Source organism: Macrotis lagotis, chromosome 1 (assembly GCF_037893015.1).
Source record: "Macrotis lagotis isolate mMagLag1 chromosome 1, bilby.v1.9.chrom.fasta, whole genome shotgun sequence".
Taxonomy (NCBI): Eukaryota; Metazoa; Chordata; class Mammalia; order Peramelemorphia; family Peramelidae; genus Macrotis; species Macrotis lagotis.
The window spans coordinates 777520254-777545390 of NC_133658.1; the positions used below are offsets into that span (position 1 = coordinate 777520254).

The window sequence follows — 25137 nt, forward strand, 5'->3', positions numbered from 1 at the left end:
TTTTTTTTTTAGTTTTTTGCAAGGCAAATGGGGTTAAGTGGCTTGCCCAAGGCCACACAGCTAGGTAATTATTAAGTGTCTGAGACCGGATTTGAACCTAGGTACTCCTGACTCCAAGGCCGGTGCTTTATCCACTACGCCACCTAGCTGTACCCCCAAAAATTTTATAAAGAAAAGATGAGACTCTCCTTTGCCAGTCTCAGATTTTATTTCAGACTGAACTCCAACTCAGCAGTGCTCACAATGGATGATGATAATATTTTGTCCTTAATTCTCAAAAAAGACCACGACATTAGGGAGGCAATGTCATGACAAGCACATACATTGGATTTGAGTAAGGGAGATGCTAAGTCACCAGCCCCAGTTTCTCCTCGAGAGCCATCTGTGTCCCATGGCCAGGTATGAATCAAGACAACTGGAGATGGCTCTGGATGTAAACAATCAGGGTTAAATGACTTGCCCAAGGTCATACAGATAGTAAGTGTGAAGGATCTGAGACTAGATTTGAACTCAGGTTCTTCTGACTCCAGGACTGGTTTTCTATCCACTGCACCACCCAGCTGCCCTTACATTGGATATAGGATCCTTAGACAACACCTAAGTCTTCCAGAAGATTCCTAAGAAGATGAGGAGAATCTCTCCAGGCAATTGATATTCCTTGAAGTTTCATTTAATGATTAAAAAATTCTATCCTTAGGAACTAAATCTACAAGAGGTCTCTGAATTAGAGGACTCCCAGAAGCCCAGATAAAACATATAGACCCTTTTAAGAGGAGCAAGTTAAATGGGAGCTCTCCCTGGTACTGCAACTGGCCCAGTTTAAGTTTATCATACTTGTTTAGGATCACACTATTTCTAGGGTGCATCATTTCACTTAATATTCACTCTTGTTCTGCTCTTCAGAGGTTATGGGGATGATTTTAGTGTATCACATTTAGTTTTCAGCCTATGTAGTTGTCCAACCTGCTTCCATTCCTTTGGAGCCCTCCAGAGTCCTTAATCAGGATTAGGTAATGTTCACCTGCATTCTGAGTTCTATTTCAGGTTCGCCAAGATGAAATTTAAATGGTGGAAAAAAGAAATCTGATTCCTGGGTCCATATATTTGGAATAAAGCAAAAAATCGATCTAGTTATTGGCCATACTCTGGCTTTGTCATTCACTTATAATAACTGGGTTTGTGTCTAATTCCAAATATTTTTTACTAGACAATTCCCAGATGAAATCCTTGAATAGTCATTAGATCTCTAATGTGAACTCTACATTCATCTGAATTTCATCATCATGCTTGTTGCTGAGATTTTTCTAGGTACACAACCAGTCTTTATGGAGAGAAAAAACTCACTTCATGCCCTGATCCATTCTTCTCCCAACCAAGTTCCAGTTCTAGCAGCCTGGTTCTGTGCTCCTATTGTGGCTTCTTAATGCATTTAGCTTGTCTCATTCTTTCCTAATCCTGTACTACTATCTATATGAATTCCAGGCTCCCATTTTCTATGTTTCTAACATAGAAATTTTCATTATAATGAACATAATTTCTCCAATTCATGATCATGAAATGGACTCAAGTGCCCAATCTATATGATTAATTTAGGAGCTACCCCCCAAAATTGAAAGAATCACAGCCTTCATCTCCCTAAAAAGCTTTTGCTGCATAAAGTGAGGTAGGAAGATCCTTGAAAGAGTAAATGTCACCAAATCACCTCTCATCAATTCCATACATGACTAGGTTCATGACCTATCTAGTGAAGTCTTTAGTTTTTGCCTTTTTTTTTTTTTAACAAACACTTCCAAGTATTGTAAGTAAGGGTTTTGGAACTAGAAGTGTATGCTTTTACTAATGGATATATAAGGAAAGAGAAGCCTAAGATATTGTTTAATTTGGAGAATAAGAAATATGGCACAGTACATATTACAATGAGACAACATAATTGGGCACCTCTGGGTAAGTTGTGCTCCATTTCTCTATCAAGTGAAAAAATGCATAATTTTCAATTAAGTTATCTTACTATTTGGAATTTTTATGTCTTAGAAAAATCTCATAATTATATAAAGGTTAAAAGTTTTGCTTGGCTTTCTCTAAAAGTTATTGCAAAATTTCCCATTTCAGTATGGGTCATATAACTTTGTAATTTGATATGTCCAGAGAGTTCTTTTGTTGGCAGGTTCTACTTTGAAACTGACAAATACTTTTCCATTAGCCATCACATGGTCTTACACTGCCTGCTAGAATTTCTTAAAAAAATTCTGAATAAAGGAAAAAAAGGCCCAGTTATAACCTAGTAAAACTAGAATGACATAGAAGAGTATATCCTGCTTCAAACTCTGACTTTTGGTTAAACCAGGATTGTTTCTTGCATATTATGTTTTACACGATCGACCCTGGTTATTTCATCAGTTTTTACCCTGAAGCCCAGTAATGAAATACTTACTGAGAGGGAGCTTGTGACTGACTCCCAGTTGGTCTCTGAGGCTGCTGGGGGTTGGAAATCATCCTAGGAGGCAAAGAAACACCCACATAAGTCTGTCAAGGCTGCATTTAATTCATTCTATTATGTTTCCACACAACTCAGTCTTTGGAAACTTCTTGCAATGAAGTGATACAGAGGATTTTCCTTTTTACATAACAGATTCTTAGTTGCTTTTCAAAGATTTTCTCTAGGTTCCCTACAAGATCAAGAGTAGTAATAGGCAGGTAACCAAATTAACAGTTTGTGTATCACACAGAATTGAAGATTGTTTCTTATGGACAGCTTGACATCTTCTGGACCCAATTGTATAAAGAGGTGCCAGTTGGAGAACAAATTGGACAAAGAATAAATTCAATAACAACTGTGGGGAGCAACACTGAAACAAATGTAGTTGAAATATTCCAGTATATGATCAGCAATGAGGCTTAGACATCATAGTGCAGACAAAATAAAGTAGTGGATGATAGTTGGTGGACTTGTGTTCTATTCCTAGCTCTGTCATTATCTAATTATAGGATTTGAGACAAGTAATAAATAACATTTAAGTCAACAAGTATTTATCACAGGTTCTGTGATAAGAACTGGAAGTACAAAGGTAAAAATAGAACTATCCCTGTCTTTAAGGAGCTTACATTTCCCTAAATCCTAAATAAGTTATTGTAGGTAAAGACAGGATGTACAGGATCAGTGAATCAATTGATCACCAGTATTTATTAAGCTCCTACTCTGTCCCAGTTGTGTTAAGTGCTGGTGACACAAAGAAAGGCAAAACTAGACTGTTCTAAAGGAGCTCACAGAGGGGAGGGAGGATGACAACATGCAAACAAGGTATATACGGGATAAACTGAGGGGAGTCTTTGAGACAAGCTCTAAGATTAAGAAGAACTGGGAAAGGTCTCTTGCAGAAAGGTGGGACTTTAGTAGAGACTTGAAGGAATCCAGGGAAACTAGGAAATGGATATGAGAAGAGACAGTTTTCTAGGAATAGGAGATAGTTAGTGAAAAGACTGTGAGTTAGGAGTCAGGAAAACCAGGTACTGTTACTTATTACCCAAGTAATTTCTTCATCAGTACAATAAGGGATTGTTCTAGATGCCTCTATGGTTTCTTTCAGTCCTTGAGACAATAAATACAACACCTTTATAAAATGTATACAAAAAGAATAAGCCAAGACATTTGTAGAACAGTATTCAAAGTGCTGAAAATATGTGAAATCTAATGGGGTGAGTTGGAGAAAATTTCTAGGAGGGGAATTTTGAAAAACCCTGGAAGTTTGGTCATATTGATAGGGAAACATGAACATTTCGGTATGTAAAATGCAATGATGGATCACAGAATCTTGGAGGAGAGAATTAGTTGATCGTTTAGGGAATAGGTTCTAGTCCAATTTTCTTTGTAGAGTTGAGAAAACTTTGGTCAAGAATTGTTAAGGGATTTGCCCAAGGTTCCACACTGAGTTAGAAGTGGAGCTTGGTCTCAGTCTCAACGTCCATTACTTTGATTACTTTCTATTCTCTGAGGTCCTATTAGTTTTAAAATTCTAAGAGCATAACAGTTGTGGTTCTCATGGTCTTAACAATTGTGTTATTCAATTGATATTAATGTTAAAAAGCCTTTTTGCCTACTTTAAGTCATTACTTGAAAAGATCTGGTTTGTTAATATTGCTATGCTAGCTAGTAAAAACAAGTTAAGTGTTTTGGCAAACTCCCATTTTCTCCATAACTTCATCATTTTTGTCTCCTTTGAAAATGAAATGAATTCTTCATGATGTCTTTCCATAGGCCACTTAAACTTAATTAGGTAAAACTGTCTACTGTTTACCATACTTTAAAGGTCTGGTAAACAGTATTTTAATCACAAGAGAGAAAAAAAAGGCTGAGAAGATGGTGTCATTTTTTTCTGGAGGTGGAAAGGATGAATTTTAGTGCTATTATTTTTTCATTGTCTTTGATGCCTTATTGTAGCATGGGGAAGACCTAGGGTTTTTGAAATAGAATGCAAATTCTGTCATGTCCTCCTATACTTGAAATATTTTGAGCATTGTCCTCAGTGACAGATATCTGCCTACAGAGAGTCTTATGACCAGAAGTCTTACCACTAAGTAATGCATTTTATTGACTGACTTGGTGGAGGGACTTTCTGCCTCTGAAGATCTAATCAGAGTTCCTTGATGTATTGGAGATGTCAGGTTGTAAATATGTTGACCTTGGAGTTAGGAAGACCAAAGTCAGAATCCTGACTCAAATACTTATAGTGTGACCCAAGACAAGTTCCTTAAAAGTATTTAGTCTCAGTCTCTTCACCTAAAAAAAAGGATTAAAATGGCACCTATATTACAGGTTTATAGTGAATATCTGCTATCATTTTCTTCATCATCATCATTATATGATAACATTTACCAATGACTCAAATATGGTTCAGAGGATCATATTTTACAATTTTTCTGCTAAATTCATTGTGTTAAAATTACCTGCATATATATATATATATATATATATATATATATATATAATTTTATCTTAGTATATCTAAAACATGTTACTATAACACTAATTAGATAATAATGAAATTAATTTTGTTCTTCACATCTTGAAATTGACAATCAGCTTTAGGGTATTCTCTAAAAAATAATACTAAATTATTTTGAGGGATAAGAATTTTTGAATGCATCATGAACTTTAACAAGAAATGTGAAGCTACTTTTGACATCTTAAATATTAAATACTTAAAAGCTGTATTTCTTCATAAAATCTAAACATGTAAATTGACTGTGTAAGGAACAGATGTGGAGAGAAAAGGAAGAAAATAATCTTTACAGAACTGTTAAAACTAGTTTGAAGTGTTTCTCAGTAGTTTTCTTTACTAAGTCAGCATTCTTCTTTCACCTAAGATTAAAGACAACCTTCTTGTTTCACTCTTCCTCCTGCTGAAGTGTATAATATAGAATCAGAGAAGGACAGATGAGGATTCTGTGACATTCACATTCAGCTCTACTTGAAGTATGGAAACTTTACAATATGAAATTTAGACCTCTTTAAAAGCAGTTATGAAAATAAACAGTGAGCCACTAGCCCAGGACCAAATAAGGAACTTCTGAAGATAAACTTGGTTAGCTCTCTCTCATCTATCCTCCTCTCCCACAAGTCCCCAACTCACAAATCCAAACAAATTACTACTATCAAAAATCCAATAAAATAACTACAATCTTACTTGCAAAGACAACTTAGCAGAATGTAATAATAAAGACATATGTGGCAGCTAAGTGACATAGTAAATAGAGTGCTGAGCCTGGAGTCAGGAAGACCTGAATTCAAATTTGATTCACACTTTGGGCAAGTTACTTAACATCTGTTTGCCTAATCCACTGGAGAAAGAAATGGCAAACAACTCTAGGATCTTTGCTAAAACAAAACAAAAAAAAAAAAAAACACAGACTGCTGCTAGTCAGAATCAAGAGTTTCAGAAGAGAAATTCATATTTGGAAAGTTACAGATGACTAAGAAGACTACAGAGCAGCTAGGTGGCACAATTGATAGAGCACTGAACTAGGAAGACTCATTTTTCTTAGTTCAAATCTAGCCTCAGACAGTTACAAGAACCCTAGTTGCTTCAGTTTCCTCATCTGTAAAATGAGCTGAAGAGGAAATGATAATCCATTCAATTATCTTTGCTAAGAAAATCCCAAATGGGGTCACAAAGAGCTTGTCATAACTGAAATGAATGAAGAACAAAATGATGACCTTTTATTGTTCTGCTCCATTCAGGCAAACATTCAGGTAATATTAAAGTTATTATTGAAAATTTCTATAAGGCTATCTGAGATATTTCATCAGATCATAAACCTAGAACCAGAAAGGACTTTGGAGGATATGTAGTCCATCCCCTGCCCCATTTTACAGATGAAAAGATGAGGCCCAGAAAAGGTAAGCTATTTCTCTAAGGTCATACAGGTGGTAAATAGCAGAGTTGGGATCGAAACTCAAGGACTCTGATTCCCAAATCAGCCCTCCTTACACTGTACTGTGCACCCCTCTTTTCTAAGAAACAGAAAAAAAGATTTGTAAAGTCAGTTTTTGTTATCAGCTGGCAGGAAGGTTCTGTGATCATTGCTCAGTAGAACCCAAATGAATACTAACCTTCTACCCTTTCTTCTTTCCATCTTCAAACTAAATACCTCAAATTTCCTACTTGCTGTGAGTTACTTTCAATCTCCCACAAAGAAGGGGAGTGTCACTCTTTTTTTTTTCGTTTTTGCAAGGCAATGGGGTTAAGTGACTTGCCCAAGGCGACACAGCTAGGTAATTATTAAGTGTCCCAGGCCGGATTTAAACTCAGGTACTCCTGACTCCGGGGCTGATGCTCTATCCACTGGACCACCTAGCTGCCCTCGGGAGTGTCACTATTGTCACAAGTTAACAAATGCAAAATGTGTTACCTTCAATGGGGCAAGAGCACATGCTAAATTACAGGAGCCCTACAATGAGTACCCAAGATTACTTCCCTTAACTCTCACTTGATACTCAAGATGCACATCCTAAGTCTTTGGTTGATGGCAGCCAACATCCCAAACAGCTGAGATGATTAGGCATACCACCTGTTCCTCAGATCTTATTGCAAATGGCTTGTTCACTTCTTTTTTTCTGGATGATTATGCTGCATTTGAATAGATGAGCTATAAACTTCTCATTGCTAGAGGGACATATTCCACCTTCACTTTAGGGTAAAGCAGCTGCAGTCACTATATTTTTCAAAGACTCTTCAAACAAAATCTTCATTAATTTATCAAAGGTGACTTCCCTTTAGACACATTAAAAGTCATTTGTCAAAATTGTTTCTCCCATCCTTAAAACTAATTTTTCTCTATATTGTTTTATCATAATTTTGAGAGTCAAAAATAAAATTATTTTCCCTAATTATACCTCTGCTATGTTTATTTCATTGGAAATTTCAAAGTAGCTCTAAAGCATTAGTCATGAATAAGAGGAAAAATAATAAATATTTAGTGATAATATTGTCAACATTCATTTAATTATTCAAGAAATATTTATGATGTCTTCTATGCTGAATCACTCTACTGAGATCTATGGATAATTTTTTTTAGAAAAATGTTTGGGGTTCATGGTTTGGGAATACTTATGGTGAAACTGCTTTATAATGAGGTACTTTTGGTGCCTCAGTAACAAGATCTACTTGAATCATGTCCAAGACATAATTACCTCATATAAAATTCTGCTCCACAGCAGATAATGCTGTGGTTTCTAGCACGTATGCAGAGAGAAGAAATAAAAAAGGGGTAGAGGAGAAGGGAAGAGGATAATATTTAGGATCTAACAAACACGGAAAACTTGCTGCCAACATATCCCCAGTAGTATTTCCCGTGTTCATCACTAAATTGGCTCAGATTCAAGCAACATGGATAAAAGCCTTGGCAGCAACATAACTGCTGTTGGCAAGCAAAGTAAACTCTAAAACAGTATGGGTCCAAGAGTTGATCATTAATAAAGAAGATCACAGAACATCCTTCTAAAACTATGGGATAAAACACCTGAAATATATGAAATACAACTCCCAGATCAATGAAGACTTTTACAAATAGCAAACCCTGGCCCAGGGACGAAAAGTTTCACTTCTTGTCCTGGTAATCCTTTTTGTAGTTATATGACCCCTGATCATGTAACAACCTCTCTGGGCCTTGGTATCCTTCTTTTAAAAATGGTCAATAGCAATGTCTAATATCTTCCCTATCTGCTTCAAAGGATCAGATCATTTATTTAGGGATAGAAGGGACTTAGAGGTCAGTGAGTCCATCTCCCTCCCTTTACAGATGAGCAATCTAAGACCCACTATTTGCTCAGATTTATATTCCAAGTATGTGTCAAAAGTAGGTTTGGACACCTGAGTTTTGTGACTCTAGATTCAAGGATTTCTGTATTATACTATGTTCCTTTTTGTGAGAGGGTAGTATAGTCAAAGGATATAATATATGTAAAAATGCTTGGTGAACTTTACAGATGCAAGATAACATGGTCCAAACTGAGAATCTAATTTTTTTTCCACTTCAACAATAATATTAGACATATTCTCTTGTTGCTGTTGTTGTTTGCCCTTCCTTCTTAAAGAAGACCGTGGCATCAGGGAGGTGCTACCATGACAAGCAGGATAATTGGATTTGAGTGAGGGGGTGCTATGCTAAGTCACCAACCTCACTTTCTCCTTTGGAGCCATCTGGGTCCAGTGGCCAGAAATGAATCAGGATGACAGGAGATGACTCTGGATGTGAGGCAATCAGGGTTAAGTGATTTGCCTAAGGTCACACAGCTAATAAGTATCAAGTGTCTGAAACTGAATTTGAACTCAGGTCCTCCTGTTTCCAGGGCTAGTACTCTATCCCCTTGGATTTGGACTTCTATGAGGGCAAGACACTATGCAATACTCTGTCATAAACAGAGACAGAGAATCAAAACAGTCCTGTCCACAAGAAATTTAGCAAATGCTGTGGGAAAACAAGTTGTGCCTTAATGGACTTCCTACTGTAGTAGGTCCATCCTCCACTTAGTTAACAATGTGATCTTTTCAAAGCATAAATCCAATCATACAAACTCTAACTCTGCTGGTGTTCTATTATTTCTGTAATAAAATATAGCACACTCTTTTTGGCTTTTATAGCCCTTTATATACTAACTCCCCCCACTGCAGTTTTCATTTTCTTTACTTTCCCTTACTCAAGATTCCTATACTCTGTGACTTAGTGACACTGACCTGCTTGGTGGTCTTCAAACAATTCCTTCCTACCTCATTATTCTATGTATTTTCTTTTCTTTTCTTTTTTTAATTTATGGAATAAAATAAACATTTCCATAACAGAGTACAAGAGAAAGATGATTGCACATGAAACTGCAAATCTACTATATATAGTACTTGCTATTCCTTTCAAAGATTCAGGTAAATTATCTTACGTCTTCATGGAATTCTCTCTCTCTTCATCTCTATTTCCTGTCTCCCCTTGCTTCCATTAAGTCTGAACCTTCTAATAGAAGTCTTTTGTAGCCTTCCTTGATGCTTGTGTCTTCCCTCTGTGAAGATCTTATTATTCCATTTACTTTCAATCTACTTTCCCCCCTACTTCTCATTGCTGCATGGTTTCAACTCTACAGAACAAGGTGTCCCTTCCAGCATAAGCTCATCACTTCTCAACTTATCACTAATGCCTTTAACTCAAGGCTTGATTGACTCCAGATCCTTCAGTCCCTTTTCCCCTGTTTGGAGAGATGAAGGATGGAATATCAAAGTCCTTCTGACCCCTCTGGGATTTTTCTTTTCAAAGACATTGGAGTGGTTTGCCATTTTTCCCCCTTTAGCTCTTTTTTTAGATGGGGAAATTGGGGCAAACAGAGATAAGTGACTTGCTCAGGTTACACAGCTAGCCAGTGTCTCAGGTATGGAGTGCAAAACTTGGCTTCTCAGATCATTCCATTTGTATCTGTTTTCCCATCTGATTTTAACTCCATGGAACAAGCTTCCCTGCTAAACTAGGCATACCCTGTTGTCCCTACCCACCTTGCTATCCTGCTTCTTTTTGTGTATTGTCTCAATCTTTAAATTGAAAGCTTCTTGACAACAGGAATTGTTTTTTTTTAATTAATTATATCTACAATGCTTATAACAGTGCCTGGCTTAATAAATCTTTGTTGGATCATATTCAATTTATCCTGTATCCATTAAATTGTAAGCTCCTTGAAAGCAGGGTCTGTTCCTTTCTTTGCATTCCCAAAGCTTAGAATATTTCCTGACTCATAGGTCCTCAAAAAATATTTCTTGATGACTCAATATTTTTACTCTATGCTTCCTCCTTATACCCCTAGAAGTGTGACTAGAAATGCAGATATTCATTAATCAATGTTGCCTGTGAACATAATATACATTTGTTAATGCTACTTAGGATGATCCCAGAGGTTGGGTTTTTTGGAAGGCTTACCAAAAGCTTTCAATAAAAACACAGTGAGAATGTTACAGATGTTCAAACAAGAAGGATGTAGTGCTATACATATGCTATATGTATTATATGATATATAATAATGACACCAAACCCAAACAAGCCTCATGTTTCCATATGATTCAAGGGAAATCTAGAAACTCTTTTATATCATGTTTTTATTCCCATTCACAGCAATTTTATCATCCTACATGTGCAGAAAATGCTTCAGATTTTTTGCAAAGTAGCTTCACATTTTTTACTTCATTTATACTTACAACTACTGAGAGATATAATATAGAGCTGAAAATACTTTTAGATGATAAGAAGGGTAACTCAAACCAAACACTTCCTGAATTTAAAATGACCTCTTTCACTGCCATCATGCAGAACTTCAGGAGAGTGAGGGTTTCCTTTTTATGGTGCTGGAGACAAAATCCTATCTTTCCCTTCCTTCCAGTATTCCAGTGAATACCCATAATAGGCAACCAACAACCCCCTTTTTTTGTGAGTAGATCTTCAAATACAAACCATCTTCCTGTCAACAAATAACAAGTACCCTATACAGTACTGACTGTATCTCTTTCCCCAGCTGACCAAGGTACTTACTTGACTTCTCTTAGATTCAACTTGTTTCTATCTTCAGGCTATACTGCTTTGAACTTGAAACATTGCATTGAGAATTTTAGCACTGGAAGGGAGCTTTATAAATCTTTAGGTCAAATTTTCTTATTTTACAGATGTAGTTCAGGGAAGTGAAAATAGATATAAAATATTATAATCCTTGAATTTGAAGGGAACTCAAGTAACCTCTACCTAATTTGGGAAAGCTTCTGTAATATCCCAGGAAAGTCACCATCCTGCCTCTGTTTGGGTATCTCCAGTGATAGGGAATTATTTTGAGCAGAGATCTAGTTCTTCCACTCATCCCTAGTTTCATCCTTCTGAGCTAAGCAAAAAAAATTATAAACTTTTTTCCAGATGACATCCCTTTAAATACTTGAAATAAGCCACAATGTCCTCCCTTTCTCTAAACATTTCCATTTTCTCTAGCCAGCAGATATAGTGCATGGATTCATCCCCTTAGTGTCTTGATTACATTCCCCTTAATTCTCTCTAACTAATCCATGGTCTTCCTAAAATGTGGGGTCTAGAGAGACATGATCACAAGATTCCAAGGCAAAAATATAAGAGAATTACATCATCTCTCTTTCTGGATGTTATTCTTCATAAATGAAACCTGAGAGCAACCTTTTTTTTTTTTGATAAGTCACATCTTATTACTGGTTCACAGTGAGCTCATGTACTCGAAGGTGTTTTTCATATTAACTATTGTCAACTTAGAGTTCTTTTCATTCTATAAGTATGGAGATTTTTTGTTTGTTTATTCTAAATGTAGGATTTTATTATTATTACATTTTATAATACTAGATTTGGCTATCAAGGTAAGTTTTGGTCTTGGTTCTGCCATTCAATATATTAGCTACCTCTGTTGGTTTTATTCTATCTGTAGATTTGATAAATATGACATCTATGCCTTCAGTAAGGGAATTAGTAAAAATATTGAACAGAATAGGATAAAACACTCTTCTGGTATTCCACCAGAGATCTCTCTCTTGAGAAGTCAGTTATTCAATATTTATTAAACACCTATTATGTGTAAAGCATTATACTATTTGGGGATATAAGAAAGGCAAAAACAATCCCTGCTTTCAAGGATTTCTGAGTTTAATGATGTAGACAAAATCAGAACAACTGTATAAAAATAAACTATATATATATATATATATATATATATATATATATATATAGTATAAATTGGAAATAATTGACAAAGGTAAGGGACTAGAATTAAGAGGGATCAGGAAAAACTTCCTATAGGTAATACTATTTTTGACAGAAACCAGGAAGACAGAGATAAGGAGGGAGAGCATTCCAGGCATAGGAGACTCAGTAAAAATGAGTCAGGATCTTATTTGAGGAACAGAAAGGAGGGCAATATTACTGAATGGAAGAGTGTGTGGGAATGTGGTATAAGGAAAAAGAAAGAATAGAAAGGTAGGAGGGGGCCAAGCTATGAATGGCTTTGAACTCTAACAGAGGAGTTTATATTTGATTCTGGTGATAAAAGTCACTGGAATTTTTTGAATAAGGGTAGGAGGGTGGTTACATCTGAATTTTATGAAGATCACTTTGACAGATGAGTGTAAGAGGCTAGAATGGAAACTCTAACAGTCTGGACTTGAGGTAATGAGGTTCTGTTTGTACCAGGGTGGTGGCAGCATCAGAGGAGAAAAGGGATATGTTGACAAAGCATGTTAAACTCAAAATATCTCAAAGTGAACTAATTTTCTTTCCCTTTCTCCATTTCTTTCAAATTTTCTTTTTAACTGTTGAGAAAAATTATTAATAACCAATGATTTGGGGAGATCCAGAGTTCCCTTATTTTTCTAAAGTACTGATTTAAAAAAGTTTAGTTTCTTGGAGGACATTACTGAAAATGAAACTGGATTCAAATCCTACCTAAGGGGAAGTCACTGTGTTTTACTCAGGTTTGTGTGGGGATGAATTCATTTGACTAGATTGCTCAAGGAAGCAAGTACAGAAATAAACTATATATCAGGATTCAGGTCAACCCCACCCCCATCATTGTAATAATTTCCTTTTATTAATTGTTTTTTTTTAGGTTTTTGCAAGGCAAATGGGGTTAAGTGGCTTCCCCAAGGCCACATAGTGAGGTAATTATTAAGTGTCTGAGACCAGATTTGAACCCAGGTACTCCTGACTCCAATGCCGGTGCTTTATCCACTGCTACCTGGCTGTCCCCCTTTTCATTAATTGTTAACCAATCAGAATTGATTGTTACCATAAGCCATGAAGTCATGATTATCCTTGGTCTAAGAAAGATGACTCAGTGAGCATTCTTTTATTAATAAACCAGCTGGAATATTTAATAAAATAGTTAAATTAGTAGAAATATTTTCTCTCAAAACTTTTAAAATGTCACTATCATGGGCACTACCATTTTACAGTTACCAAGAACTTAGAAATTCTCCCTGACTTCTCCATTTCTTACACTCTTACCCAATATTCAATGTGTAGTCAAAGGCTGTCAGTTGATTACAGAATTTGTGGGTTAATTAAAAGGGAATGCTTCACATTCTACCCAATCTTAACATAATGGACCTCTAGAATTCATGCCCTCCATCCCTGAACAATTGAATTCATTTAACTTTGAAACTCCTCACTAAGGAAACAGCTGTCTTGATTGGTGACTGAGTGAATACAAACTTACCAAGTCCAATATTTACCCCAGATCATGCACCAAAACTATCTTGCTATCTGCCATGTAACCTTGTATGAGTACCTGAACCTTCTTTCACTTCTATCCCTTCCATTGGGCAGTGTAATTAGATTCATACTATCACTGCTTCTTAGAAAGTTTGTGTCATTTGACTGTCCTTTGAGGATCAACTCACCAGACCTTAGAGCTCCCAGATGAAAGCTCCTTTCCCTATCATTTCTTTATGAGTGTCATCTCATATTAGAATGTGAGCTCTCTGAAGGCAAGGAATAACTAATTTTTATTTCCTGTCAATATCCCCAGGGCTCATTTCAGTGTTTGGCATATAATATATGTTTTCTCATTGAGTCACTCATCAACCAGTGTTGACTCATTATTGATCACCATGTCCCTTTTTTTCTTCTTTTGAGACAATTTGGATTAAGTGAGTGGTGCAGGATTACACAGCTTCATAAGTGTTTGAAGCAGGATTTGAACTCAGTTTCTCCTGACTCCAGGCGGTGGTCTACCTAGTGTGCCACCTTGCTGTCCCTAACATTTTTCTTTCTAATGAAGTATTCACAAATGCCTGAATGTATCTGTGAGTTTTGCTAAGTCTAAAAGTAATTTTTATTAACTTATAGTGTAATATAAGACAGTACAAGAATTGGAGCCAGAGGCCTGGGTTTGAGATCCAGTTGATTCATCAGCTGATAAGGAAAAATCATTTAACTTAAATGAAATGTTTTCTTCATTCATGTGAATAGGGCTAAAAATGTATATTCTGTCTTTCTCACAGAGGAAAGAGACCACAGAATATCAGAGTTAGAAGGTATTCTTTTTTTTTTCTTTTTAACAAACCTGTACTTCTTCCCCAGGAAGAATCCAGGATGATATTTGTATGCTTTTTAGTCTTTTGGCATTTTTTTCTTTTTGATTAATTTTTTTTTAATCAGTGAAATTCTGCATTCTCTCTTTTTCCACCATTCCTACCCCCCCCTTCACTGAGAAACCAAGAAAAGTCAAAAACTCTGTTACAAACACACCTAAATAATCAAATAAAAATTCCTGCTTTGGCTAGGTTAAAAAAATATGTCTTTGGATTGGTCTGGGAATCATGTTTCATTATGAGTCCTCAGGAATTATGGTTGGTCATTGCATTGTTTAGAGTTCTTAAGCCTTTCAAAGTTATAAAGAACAGTGTTTATTGTATTGTATTGTATTGTATCTTTACATTGTGTATGGTATAAATTTCATCAAGATTCTGCTCTCTTAGCTCTGCAGAAGTTTATCCAAGTCATCCTGCATTTCTTTGCTGGTACCTACTTCATGATGTCTTACAGTACAACAGTCTTCCATCTCATTCATATGTTAAACTTGTTCCACCATTTCTCAATTGGTATTATTCTCTTATTCAATGATCTCTACAGCAACTCAACAATCACACTAGAAAATTCTTGTAATATCCTGGAATGTCAGTCATATAGACCTAGTTACTTGGTTTCATTGTTTTTTTGTTTTGTTTCAGTATCTCATGGAATTTTTTAAACTTGGTTAATTATTCAATTTCTCCTAGTCTTTAAGAACACTCTTCTTAGTAATGAAAACAAAGAAGGAAAACTTTTTGAGAGATAAATAGAGACAGAAACAAGGAGGCATAGAGGAAGAGTGAGACACAGAGATAGGAGGAGACAGAAATAGAGTCAGAGAGATGAAAGTTGGGGAAAAAGAGGCAGTATATAGAAAGAAGCTAGAACTTGAACATCATAAAGTTGGTTGGTAGAATACAATTTTTGGTTCTTATTTTTTTTCCTTCTAGACTGCTAGTTTGAATTATAGGTTCATCAAGTCTGAGCTGGCAGTGACCTTAGAGGCCATCTTGTCAAACATTGTCATTATAATGATGAGAAAACTGATGCATGGAAAGCTGACAAGATTTTCCCAAAGTTGGACAAGTAGTAAATAGCAGAGCTAGAATTTGATTCATGTTCTCTGACATTAAAGCCAGAATTATTTCCACTTTTCCACATGAACTGTAATGATCATTTATCCAATACAAATTTACATTTATAAGAAGATGAACTTTTATTAATCATACATAAAATGGTTCTATCTACAGAAAAATGAATATACCAGATATAGGATTGGGTAGTTCATCACACAACTTATTATCCCTTACCCCGTTCTTAGTAATAATTCAATTTTACAAATGTCTATGTTTTATGGTTTATAAAATACTTTAAGATATAAGATACTATCCTGGTCATATTACACATGGCATACTGAGCTCAGTTTTGGGTGGCACTTTTTAGGAAATTCACTGATAAAATGGATTTTATATATAAACATATATATATATGTATGTGTGTTTGTATTCAGAGGAATATAATAGAATAAAATAGAATAGTGAAGGCAATCAAGTTCATATTATTTTAGAGTCAGTCTGATATATCTGATGGAGGTGGAGGAGGAGGTAATGATGAAGGGTTATGATAGGGATTATCATAGTAGATGAGGGATTAGATTTGGCCTATTTAACCCTAGTCTTTAGAAGGAATGGGTAGAAGCTCCAAAAAAATACATTTAGTTTTGATAGAAATAGGAAAAATAGGGGAGAGGGAGAAACTAGAGGGAAGAAATTCAATCTTCTTACTGTGTAACCCTAAACAAGTCACTTAATCTTTTTGTCTCAGTTTCCTGTTGTGTAAAATGAACTGAAGGAGGAAATGGCAAACCATTCTAGTATCTTTGCCTAAAAAAAACCCAAACCCTTCAAAAGGGGTCATGAAGAGTTGGATACAACTGAAGAATAACTGAACAAAAACAACATGATGATTCACTTTTCAGGTATACTATAGAGAACCTTCCTTGTTCAGATTTTATTGGATTAGGTGACCTTTGTAATCACTCCAAATCCTGAAATCCTATTACCTAATTTATTCTCTATGTAAAAAAGTAGATAGAATAAGTATTATCCTTATTTAAAGACAAGGAAACTGAATCTGAGAAAGTAAGCTAATAAGGGACTATAAGAGGACAGGAACTCAGATCTTAGTAACTCCAAACTCAACATTCTATTTACTTCCCTTTCTGTCTTAAATTTGTATTTCTATTCACTTCCCTCAGGGTTTTTCTGGTCTACTCAGCTGGTAGCCAAGGGGGAAGGACAGGATAGAGATTCACAGATATGTATATACATAAAATATACATACATATATTTCTTTTCATATACACACACACACACACACACACACACACACACACACACACACACACACACACACACACATCACACAATCCTATCCCCTGTAACGTCTGATAAGATAAGATGTTCTAAGTCCTGAGGTAATATGACCAATAAGTGTCATATAAAGGGTATAGGAAATAGGAGGGAAAAAATAGTAATCCCCTTGAAAGATATGGAAAAGAGAATAGTATTATTAGCTTAGAGTGGAAGTATAGGGAATACTCACCTGGAGTGCCCTAAAATTTAATCCTGTTTAGTTCCTGCTAATCCTTGAATTTTAAACTGTAAAGAGACAAGGAAATTTCAAGACTGTTTTAAACAGATTCTTCACTCAAACCCTAATTTGATGCCTCATCAAGACTTAGAAATGACCTTGAATTTTTCAAGACTATGAGAGTGCAACACAAACTCTGGCAGACCCTACCAGGTTGAAAGGACTTTGAACACAAGTCAGTAATGGAGCATTTTTGTTGTCCAAGGATTAGTTTAGCAAAATCCAGAGAAAGTTCCTCATCAGATTAGTTGTGTATTAATGCATCTTTTACCCATGGAATCTCTAAAAGTCCCTATACTTAGTGACAGAGAGATTTCTATCTACATTGATGGAAGGACTATTCACAGCTCTGAACATTCTGAATCTTGAATTGTTGACCTAATGCATCAATATTAGCAAAACTGTAATGAAATTTCCAGCTTTTATTATAGAGATCACTGAAATGGAATCCAATTGTGCCTTAAGAAATGAGGGAAAAGACTCTTCCAAAGAGACCTAGGAAGATAAATAAACTGATACAGAGTAAAGTGAGCAGAGAAAGAAGAACATTTTATACTATAACATAAGTTATAAAAATGAACAATTTTGAAAGACTTGATAATTCTGATAAACTATGATTCCAGTAAAGAAGACTGCTGCCCACTGAATCATAAGGTAGTAGAGTATGTACCCAGTAAGAAATATCTTTATGGCTGTGTCTAGTGAGGGAATATGTTTTACTTGACTATATGTAATATAGGAGTTCTGTATTTCTTTGTTTCAGTGGACGCAGGCTGTTGTTTGTCCTTCATTCTTGAAAAAAAAGGCTATACATCAGGGAAGTGATGCTAAGACATACATGTGAGTTGGATTTGAGTGAGGGGATGCTGTACTAAGTCACCAGCCTCACTTTCTCCTCCAGAGTCATCTGGGACCAGTGGTCAGATAGGAATCAGGATGACTGGAGACTGCCTGGGAAGAAAGACAATCAAGGTTAAGTGACTTGCCCAAGGTCACACAGCTAGTAAGTTTCAAGTGTCTGAGGCTGGATTTGAACTCAGGTCCTCTTGACTTCAGAGTCAGTGCTCTAGCCATAGGCAGTTGGGAGGGGAAGGCCAGTGCTTGAAAATGGAAACAAAATACAATAAAATTTTAAAAAGAGATATCACCTTCAACTAACATATTACTGCACCTCACTTCCCTCCTCTCAGCTCTCTCCACCCAAAGAACAAAACAATTTAATGGAAGAAAAAAATTCTACTATGGCTATATTTGGAAAACATCAATTCTCCTCTAAATATTGAATTAACTCTGGAGGTTAGATTCCACTTCAACCCCTACTTTCACTTGACTGTGAGCATTATCAACAGGGCATCTAGGTAGTTCAGCAGATAGATGGTAGACTTAGAATCAGAGAAGCATGTTCAATCCTATACCATATGCTTATAAACTATGGGCAAGTCATTTAATAACTATTTGCTTCGGCAGTACCTTACACCACAGGGTTGATATATTTGGAAAATTCATTCCAAACCTTCAAACTTATACTACCCCCCAATTATTATATAAATATTTAAGAATGCCTCAGTGAAGATGCAGTGTAGTATAACGGATAGAGAATTTTGCCTTAGAGTAAAAAAAATCTTTTTTTTAAGTCCTGCTCCTTAAATGAAAAAGCTTAAGTGACTTAAGTCACTTGAACCCCAGATAATGTTCAAGGATAAATAAGAAGCATTTCATTACAGTATAAGGGTTTTTTTTTAAAGGCAGGGACAATTTAAAAACTTGCATTTGCATCCCTAGTTCTTAGAATAGTGCCTGTTCAAGTAAACCCTTATCAATTTATCTATATCTATTCATCTATCCATCATCTATCTTTTCTTTCTCTGTCTCTCTTTTTCTTTCTTTCTCTACCTACCTGCCTATAAATCAATCTATATGACTACTATCTATTTATGTATCTATTGTCTGTCTGTCTATCTATCTATCTATATTTCTATCTTCTAGTATATTTGGTTGGAGGAATTTTCTCATCAGGTATTCCTTATATCAATGAAATTAGAACTATGAACCAATAGAAAAAAAGTAATTCTGAGAAAGGCAGCATGTTGTAATGAAGAGACTTGGAGTCTGAATGCCTCAGTTCAAATCTTCCCTCAAATATTAATTATATGTATTGTCCTAGAAAGGTAATTTATCTTCTTTGATATCATTTTATTTGTAAAATGGGTCTAGTAATAACATTTTTTTGGGGAAGGCATGTTGTGTGCATCAAATAAGATAATGTATATAAAACAGTTTTCAGACCTTAAAGTGTTATATAAACATAAGCTCACCATAGACTTTGTAAAATAAATTCTTCTTCAAATTATAATGTATCAATTTATGGGGAAGGCAGCACAGAAGCATTTTTTTCCCAAAACTTCACCCAAAAGCTAAATTTTCTAAAGTAATAATTTTCAAGAACCTTTTGAATAGCAGGTACATTTGAAGTAAATATACTATCCTCCTTTCATCTTCTGAGTAAGACACATTTTTGCTATTATTGATGAAGGGAAGCTTAGGGGTAGGGGTGTTAATTTTAGAATTCAAAGTTCTGTGTTCTCTGGGAGAAGAAAGCAACAACAAAGAGGTATCCAGTTAATATCATGAATAAGGGGGTTGGTGGGCTGGGTTAGGGGACCAGCTAGAGCTTATAAAGGAACATATTAGAAATACTGACCTCAGGAGTGTGAATGTTAATGCCAAACTCACTGCCCTTGAAAGAGCTTGGATGAACTTCTGTCACACTGACTGACAGGTTTAGAGGAAGTCTCTTCAGTATTAAGAACATCTGCCCTGAGCAAAATGGAAAACACTGACACTTCAACAGCCCCTTGATATATAGGTTAAAAAAAGATCTCCTCCACTTCAGAGGTAGGCAATGACAGCTTAGGCAGCACATCTCAGGCTTTCTCCCAGCAGTCTATTCCAAAAAGGTGTCAGTATTGAGTGTTTCTGTCATTAGGACTTATTCACCAGGCCTGGAAGTAGGGGAGGTGAAGGAAAGAGTGGAGTGCGTGCCTTGGTGAAAGTGGTAGGGGGAGAGAGAGAGAGAGAGAGAGAGAGAGAGAGAGAGAGAGAGAGAGAGAGAGAGAGAGAGAGAGAGAGAGAGAGAGAGAGAGAGAGAGAGAGAGAGAGAGAGAGAGAGAGAGAGTTCTAGGATTTTCCCTTTTAAGGTAGGGGAATGTTTTTATTTTAAGTATAACTATATGTTGCTTTTGAAATCAGGGAGCTAAAACAAGGTCAATTCAATTCAGCAAGAATGTATTAATAATGCCTACATACAAAACAAGGTAGCTAGGTAGCACAGTGGATAGAGTTATAGGCCTAGAGTCAGAAAGATCTGAGTTCAAACTTGAACAGACACTGTGTGACTCTGGCCAAGTCACTTACCTCTGTTTGTCTCATTTTTCTCATCTGTAAAATGAGCTGGAGAAGGCAATGACAAACTACTCCAATATCTTTTTCAAGAAAACCTCAAATAGGGTCATGATGAATCAGACAGGACTGAAAAGACTGAGCGCTTATAACATGTAAAGTACTATATTAATTTCTGGGAATTATAAAGACAAAAAATGAAGCTGGCTTGACCTTGAGGAGCTTACTATCTTCAAGGCTGAAAAGGAGTAGAATACAACATTCACATGGACAAGAATATACAAGGTATATTCATTAAATGCAAATGATGTGTTAGTATGCATGCAAATACTAACAAACAGTAAGATCAGGAAAGACCACCTTTATGAGCAGGAATCTGAACTAGACTTTCAGAGAAGTAAGTACTAAACAAAGCTGTAGAGATGAAAGATGGCATTATGAGAATGGCCAAAATCCTTATAAATATTCATGATGTTAACTGACGAATTATGGCAGAAGGCTGGGGGGTGGGAGTGGGGAGTCATTAAAGGTGAAATAAAGTCCAATCTGCCATTGAGTCAGAATACACTGGAGGAATTAGCTCAGAGAATATTTGCAGGTTTCATTCATTTCTGTTCAAAATCAGATGATTTTATTCATCCCCACAGCTAATCTGAAGCAGAGAACTTGTATCATATTCCACAGGGCTTGGTCTAAGGAAGACATTGGATCCAATCCTTTGGAATTAACTTGAAGGTATGGCACTTTTAAGGATAACAAACTAACCACAATATTTCTAAAATGGTAACAGTACTTAGTAATGAAACTTTTTGATCTTGGGATAGCTTTTATTTGCTTGGCTTCTTAGTTTATAGATGGGACTAGATGCTGCTGATAGATCACCCATAGTGAAGAATAGTGCCTTGGGAGCTGTTTTACCTTAGACTTCACATTGCTGGTAAAATTCCCCCTTCAAGTTCCCTGTGAAAAAGAGCCTTTAAATTTCATATGTGACATCAACTGCTTGTTTTTTTTCCATGACAAAGTTGTGAGTGAGTTTATTCTTTAAAATGAGACAGCCTACACAATGGTTTTCTTGAGGCAATACATCTTAGATGTCTTGTAAGTCTTCTGCCTTTCTCAACTTCCTAAGGAGATACACTCAATTAATGGCCAGGTGTTTAATTGGAGAACATAAAGCTCAAGTTTAGAAAAATAATTTTTGACAAGCTGTCGTTATCCACAAATGATGGAGGGGCTGCCAGAGGACTGGTTCCTCTCTTCAACTATTACAAATTTTGCAGCAACCAAGGGATTTCACACTAGTTAGCAACAAAGACACAGCTGACATTCAGTTTTGCATTACAAGCTATTTTTTCCCATTTGGCAAAGGGATAAAATCATTCTGGAGAAAAGGTAGATATAATTCCTTTATTGGGTGTTGCTTTCAAAGGGTGTATGTGTAAAACCCCTTTCAGGGCCTTAGATGGTAACTATTTCTCCCCTTAAGATTCTATATATAGTGTTGTCATTCATAAGCCCCTTATTGGAATGGTCCGTAGTGATTATCTCTCTAGTTGTTAAGGATTAGCCAGCTATGGTTAATTTGGTTTTAGTTAGAACTATTTTCTAAGATAGTAGAATAGTAATAAAAACTGATATAAAATATACTTATGGAAGTGTAAAGCACATACCCCCCCCCCAGTACATTAAGAGTTTTGGGAAAGATGCACTCAATTAAAGAACACAGGTAGCAAGTGGGTAAAAGTGCTTCTGGTTAGATGTAAGTCCTTCTCATCCTTCCTGGAAGCTGGAAGACTTATGATGTTCCCCTTTAATATATTAGCTCTCTCTTGAGCTCTTAGCGTTGGTACTCTTGTAGAGTCCTGAGGTTACCTTTCTTAATTATAAATCTAATTTACCTTAACTGATGATACAAATATTTCTATCAGCCATTGTGAGCTCCTGTTATTACTTTGATATTTTTCTATTGCTCCCATAAATTCCAAATCTTTGACTGGAGTTAACAATTCAATTCTCTGATCATTGGGAAAGATGAGAGAAAACCTTCCTTGTTCTTTTTTGGATTTTTGTTACTTAAAGGATCTGTCACTTAAAAATTCCCTAAACTTAACTCTAATACAGTCTTTTTCAACAGATTACTCTGGATGTATAGCTGTCTGGAATGTAACAAAAGAACCCTTGCTCTCAAGTAATTAGCATTCTATTAGAAGACTGTATAGACTGTATGTGTGCATATATATATATATATATATATATATATATATATATATATAATTTATATCTGACTCCAATCTACCTTCCAGGATTATTTTTCATGCATATAAAGTTCAGTCAAATTAGTCTTGCTTATTCGTCATATATGACATTCCATCTGTCATCTCTGTAGCTTTGGTAGCCATATTCAGAATTCATTCTTTCTTCCCTTTACCTCTTAGTATTTCTAGGTCTCTTCCATGCTCAATTTAAATACAGTCTTGTACATGAAGCTTTGTCTGATTTTCCCTGTTTGCTATTGCTTTCCCCTCCAAAATTACCTTGTATTTTTTTGTATATAGTTACATAATTTTTATATATTTATATGTACTGATATGCTTCCTGTGATAGAATGGAAGTTTCTCAAGGACAGAAAGTGTTTCATTTTGGTCACTGTGTCCTTTGTGCTAGGTGCAGAGTGTAGCAGTCTGCCCTTGTGTTCAGTTATTTTTCAGTTGTGTCCTACTCTCTGTGTGACATCGTTTGGGGTTTTCTTGGCAAATATACTGGAATGGTTTGTTATTTCCTTTTCCATCTCATTTTACAGATGAGAAAACTGAGGCAAAAAGGGTTAAGTGACTTGACTGGGGTCACACAGCTGGGCTTTGAACTCAGAAAGATGAACCTTCCTGACTACAAGGACTGGCATTTTATCCCCTCTGTCACCTAGCTACCCCCAATTGTCACTTAACAAATGCTTACAGATGGACAAGGCAAACATTGGAACTTGGGAGAATTTTAGTTATAGCTAATATATTCAACTTTCTATGTTTAATCTGAGGACGTGAAGGAATTAAAGCTCAAAGAGATTGTGTTTTGCCCATGGAAATGCAGCAAAGAAATATCTCAGGAGACAGCTAGGTGGCACAGTGAATAGAACATTGGCTCTTGGAGTCAGGAGGAAGGACCTGAGTTCAAATTTGGACTCAGACACTTAATAATTACCTGGCTGTGTGTGGCCTTGGGCAAGCCACTTAATCCCATTTGCCTTGCAAAAAACCCCCCCTAAAATGAATATTAAAAAAGAAATATCTTAGGTAGAATTACCCTTTTTTGTTAAGTGACTTGCCCAAGGTCACACAGATAATAATTAAATGTCTGAGGCCAGTTTTGAACTTAGGTCCTCCTGACTCTGGGGTCAGTGCTCTGCCCACTCTGTGCCACCTAGCTGCTTCTTAGGTAGAATTTCAACCTTCGTGTTTCTGAGTTCAAATCCAGTGATTCTTTTCAGGGAAATATTATTGGATATAAAGTCAGGGTCTCTGAGTTCAAATCTTACCACTAATTTACTGTTTGACTTTGGGCAAGTCACTTTATCTCTTTCAACCTCAATTTCATCATCTTTAAAACAAAGAGTTTGAACTAGCTGGCTCCTAAAGTCCATTCACCTGCTATGACCTTTCTGAGACTCAGTTTTCTCATCTGCAAAAGAAGGGAGGCAATGATCTTTACTAAGGTTTCTTCATGAATTAATTCCAATGAATTAGTGCTTTTCTAATACACAAATAAACCAATTAGAATAATTCCTTTTTTAAAATTCAAAGCAGAAATTTTGTAGACACACGAGATAGCAAAGTAAGAAAAGGGATGGAAATTGTCAAGATATATCAAAGGTACCAAAATACAAGTCAGTTAAAGGCAGAAACCAGGAATCAATAATCTATCTGTGCAATGCATTGGTAGGATAGGAATGTGATTACCAAATCTCTTTGTGAATCCTTTAATAAAAGATGTTGACAAAAGAGGAAATTTAGAGGAAAGTTGATTGATTTACATGCTGGGGGGGAATGTCTTATGAGATAAGATTACAAAAACTAAATATACTATATCGACTAAAGAATTAACTACTTTATGTACAATATATTTCAAATTTTTCTTAGGGCAACTTAAAGGAATATGATACATATCTCTAGGAATTCAGAATACATAACCATCAAGAGAAAGAAATTGTTTAGGATGGTCCCCAGGGGCATAGCTAGAAGTAATGGCATGAAATTGAGTAAAAGAAAATGTAGGCTCTGTATCTACAAAGTTTTCCCAATAGTGATATCTATTAAATTGTGGAATGGTCTCAAAATGGAAACTGGAAAAGCCATCATGTTAGTCATTTCACACTAGACTGGACAAAGTATCTAAAACCTATACCTTTGGAAGGGAGTCTACCTTGCTGTGTGATGGTGGGGATAATGAATGACCCATTAGAGTTTTCCATTTCTAGTTTTAGGAGTTTTTGAT

General features: G+C 35.9%; 1 protein-coding gene across 3 annotated transcripts in view; it reads right to left on the reverse strand.

The window, feature by feature from the left end:
- The window catches only part of PDGFD (platelet derived growth factor D), a 294021-nt gene that overhangs the window by 46050 nt on the left and 222834 nt on the right, over nt 1-25137 (reverse strand). For 2 of the 3 annotated variants that reach the window (XM_074216572.1, XM_074216570.1), the window contains exon 4: nt 2432-2494. The exons of the other annotated variant lie outside the window; for it this stretch is intronic. In XM_074216572.1, coding sequence (XP_074072673.1) covers nt 2432-2494 — 63 coding nt within the window. The remainder of the gene's footprint in view (nt 1-2431; nt 2495-25137) is intronic. 3 annotated transcript variants of the gene reach the window in all.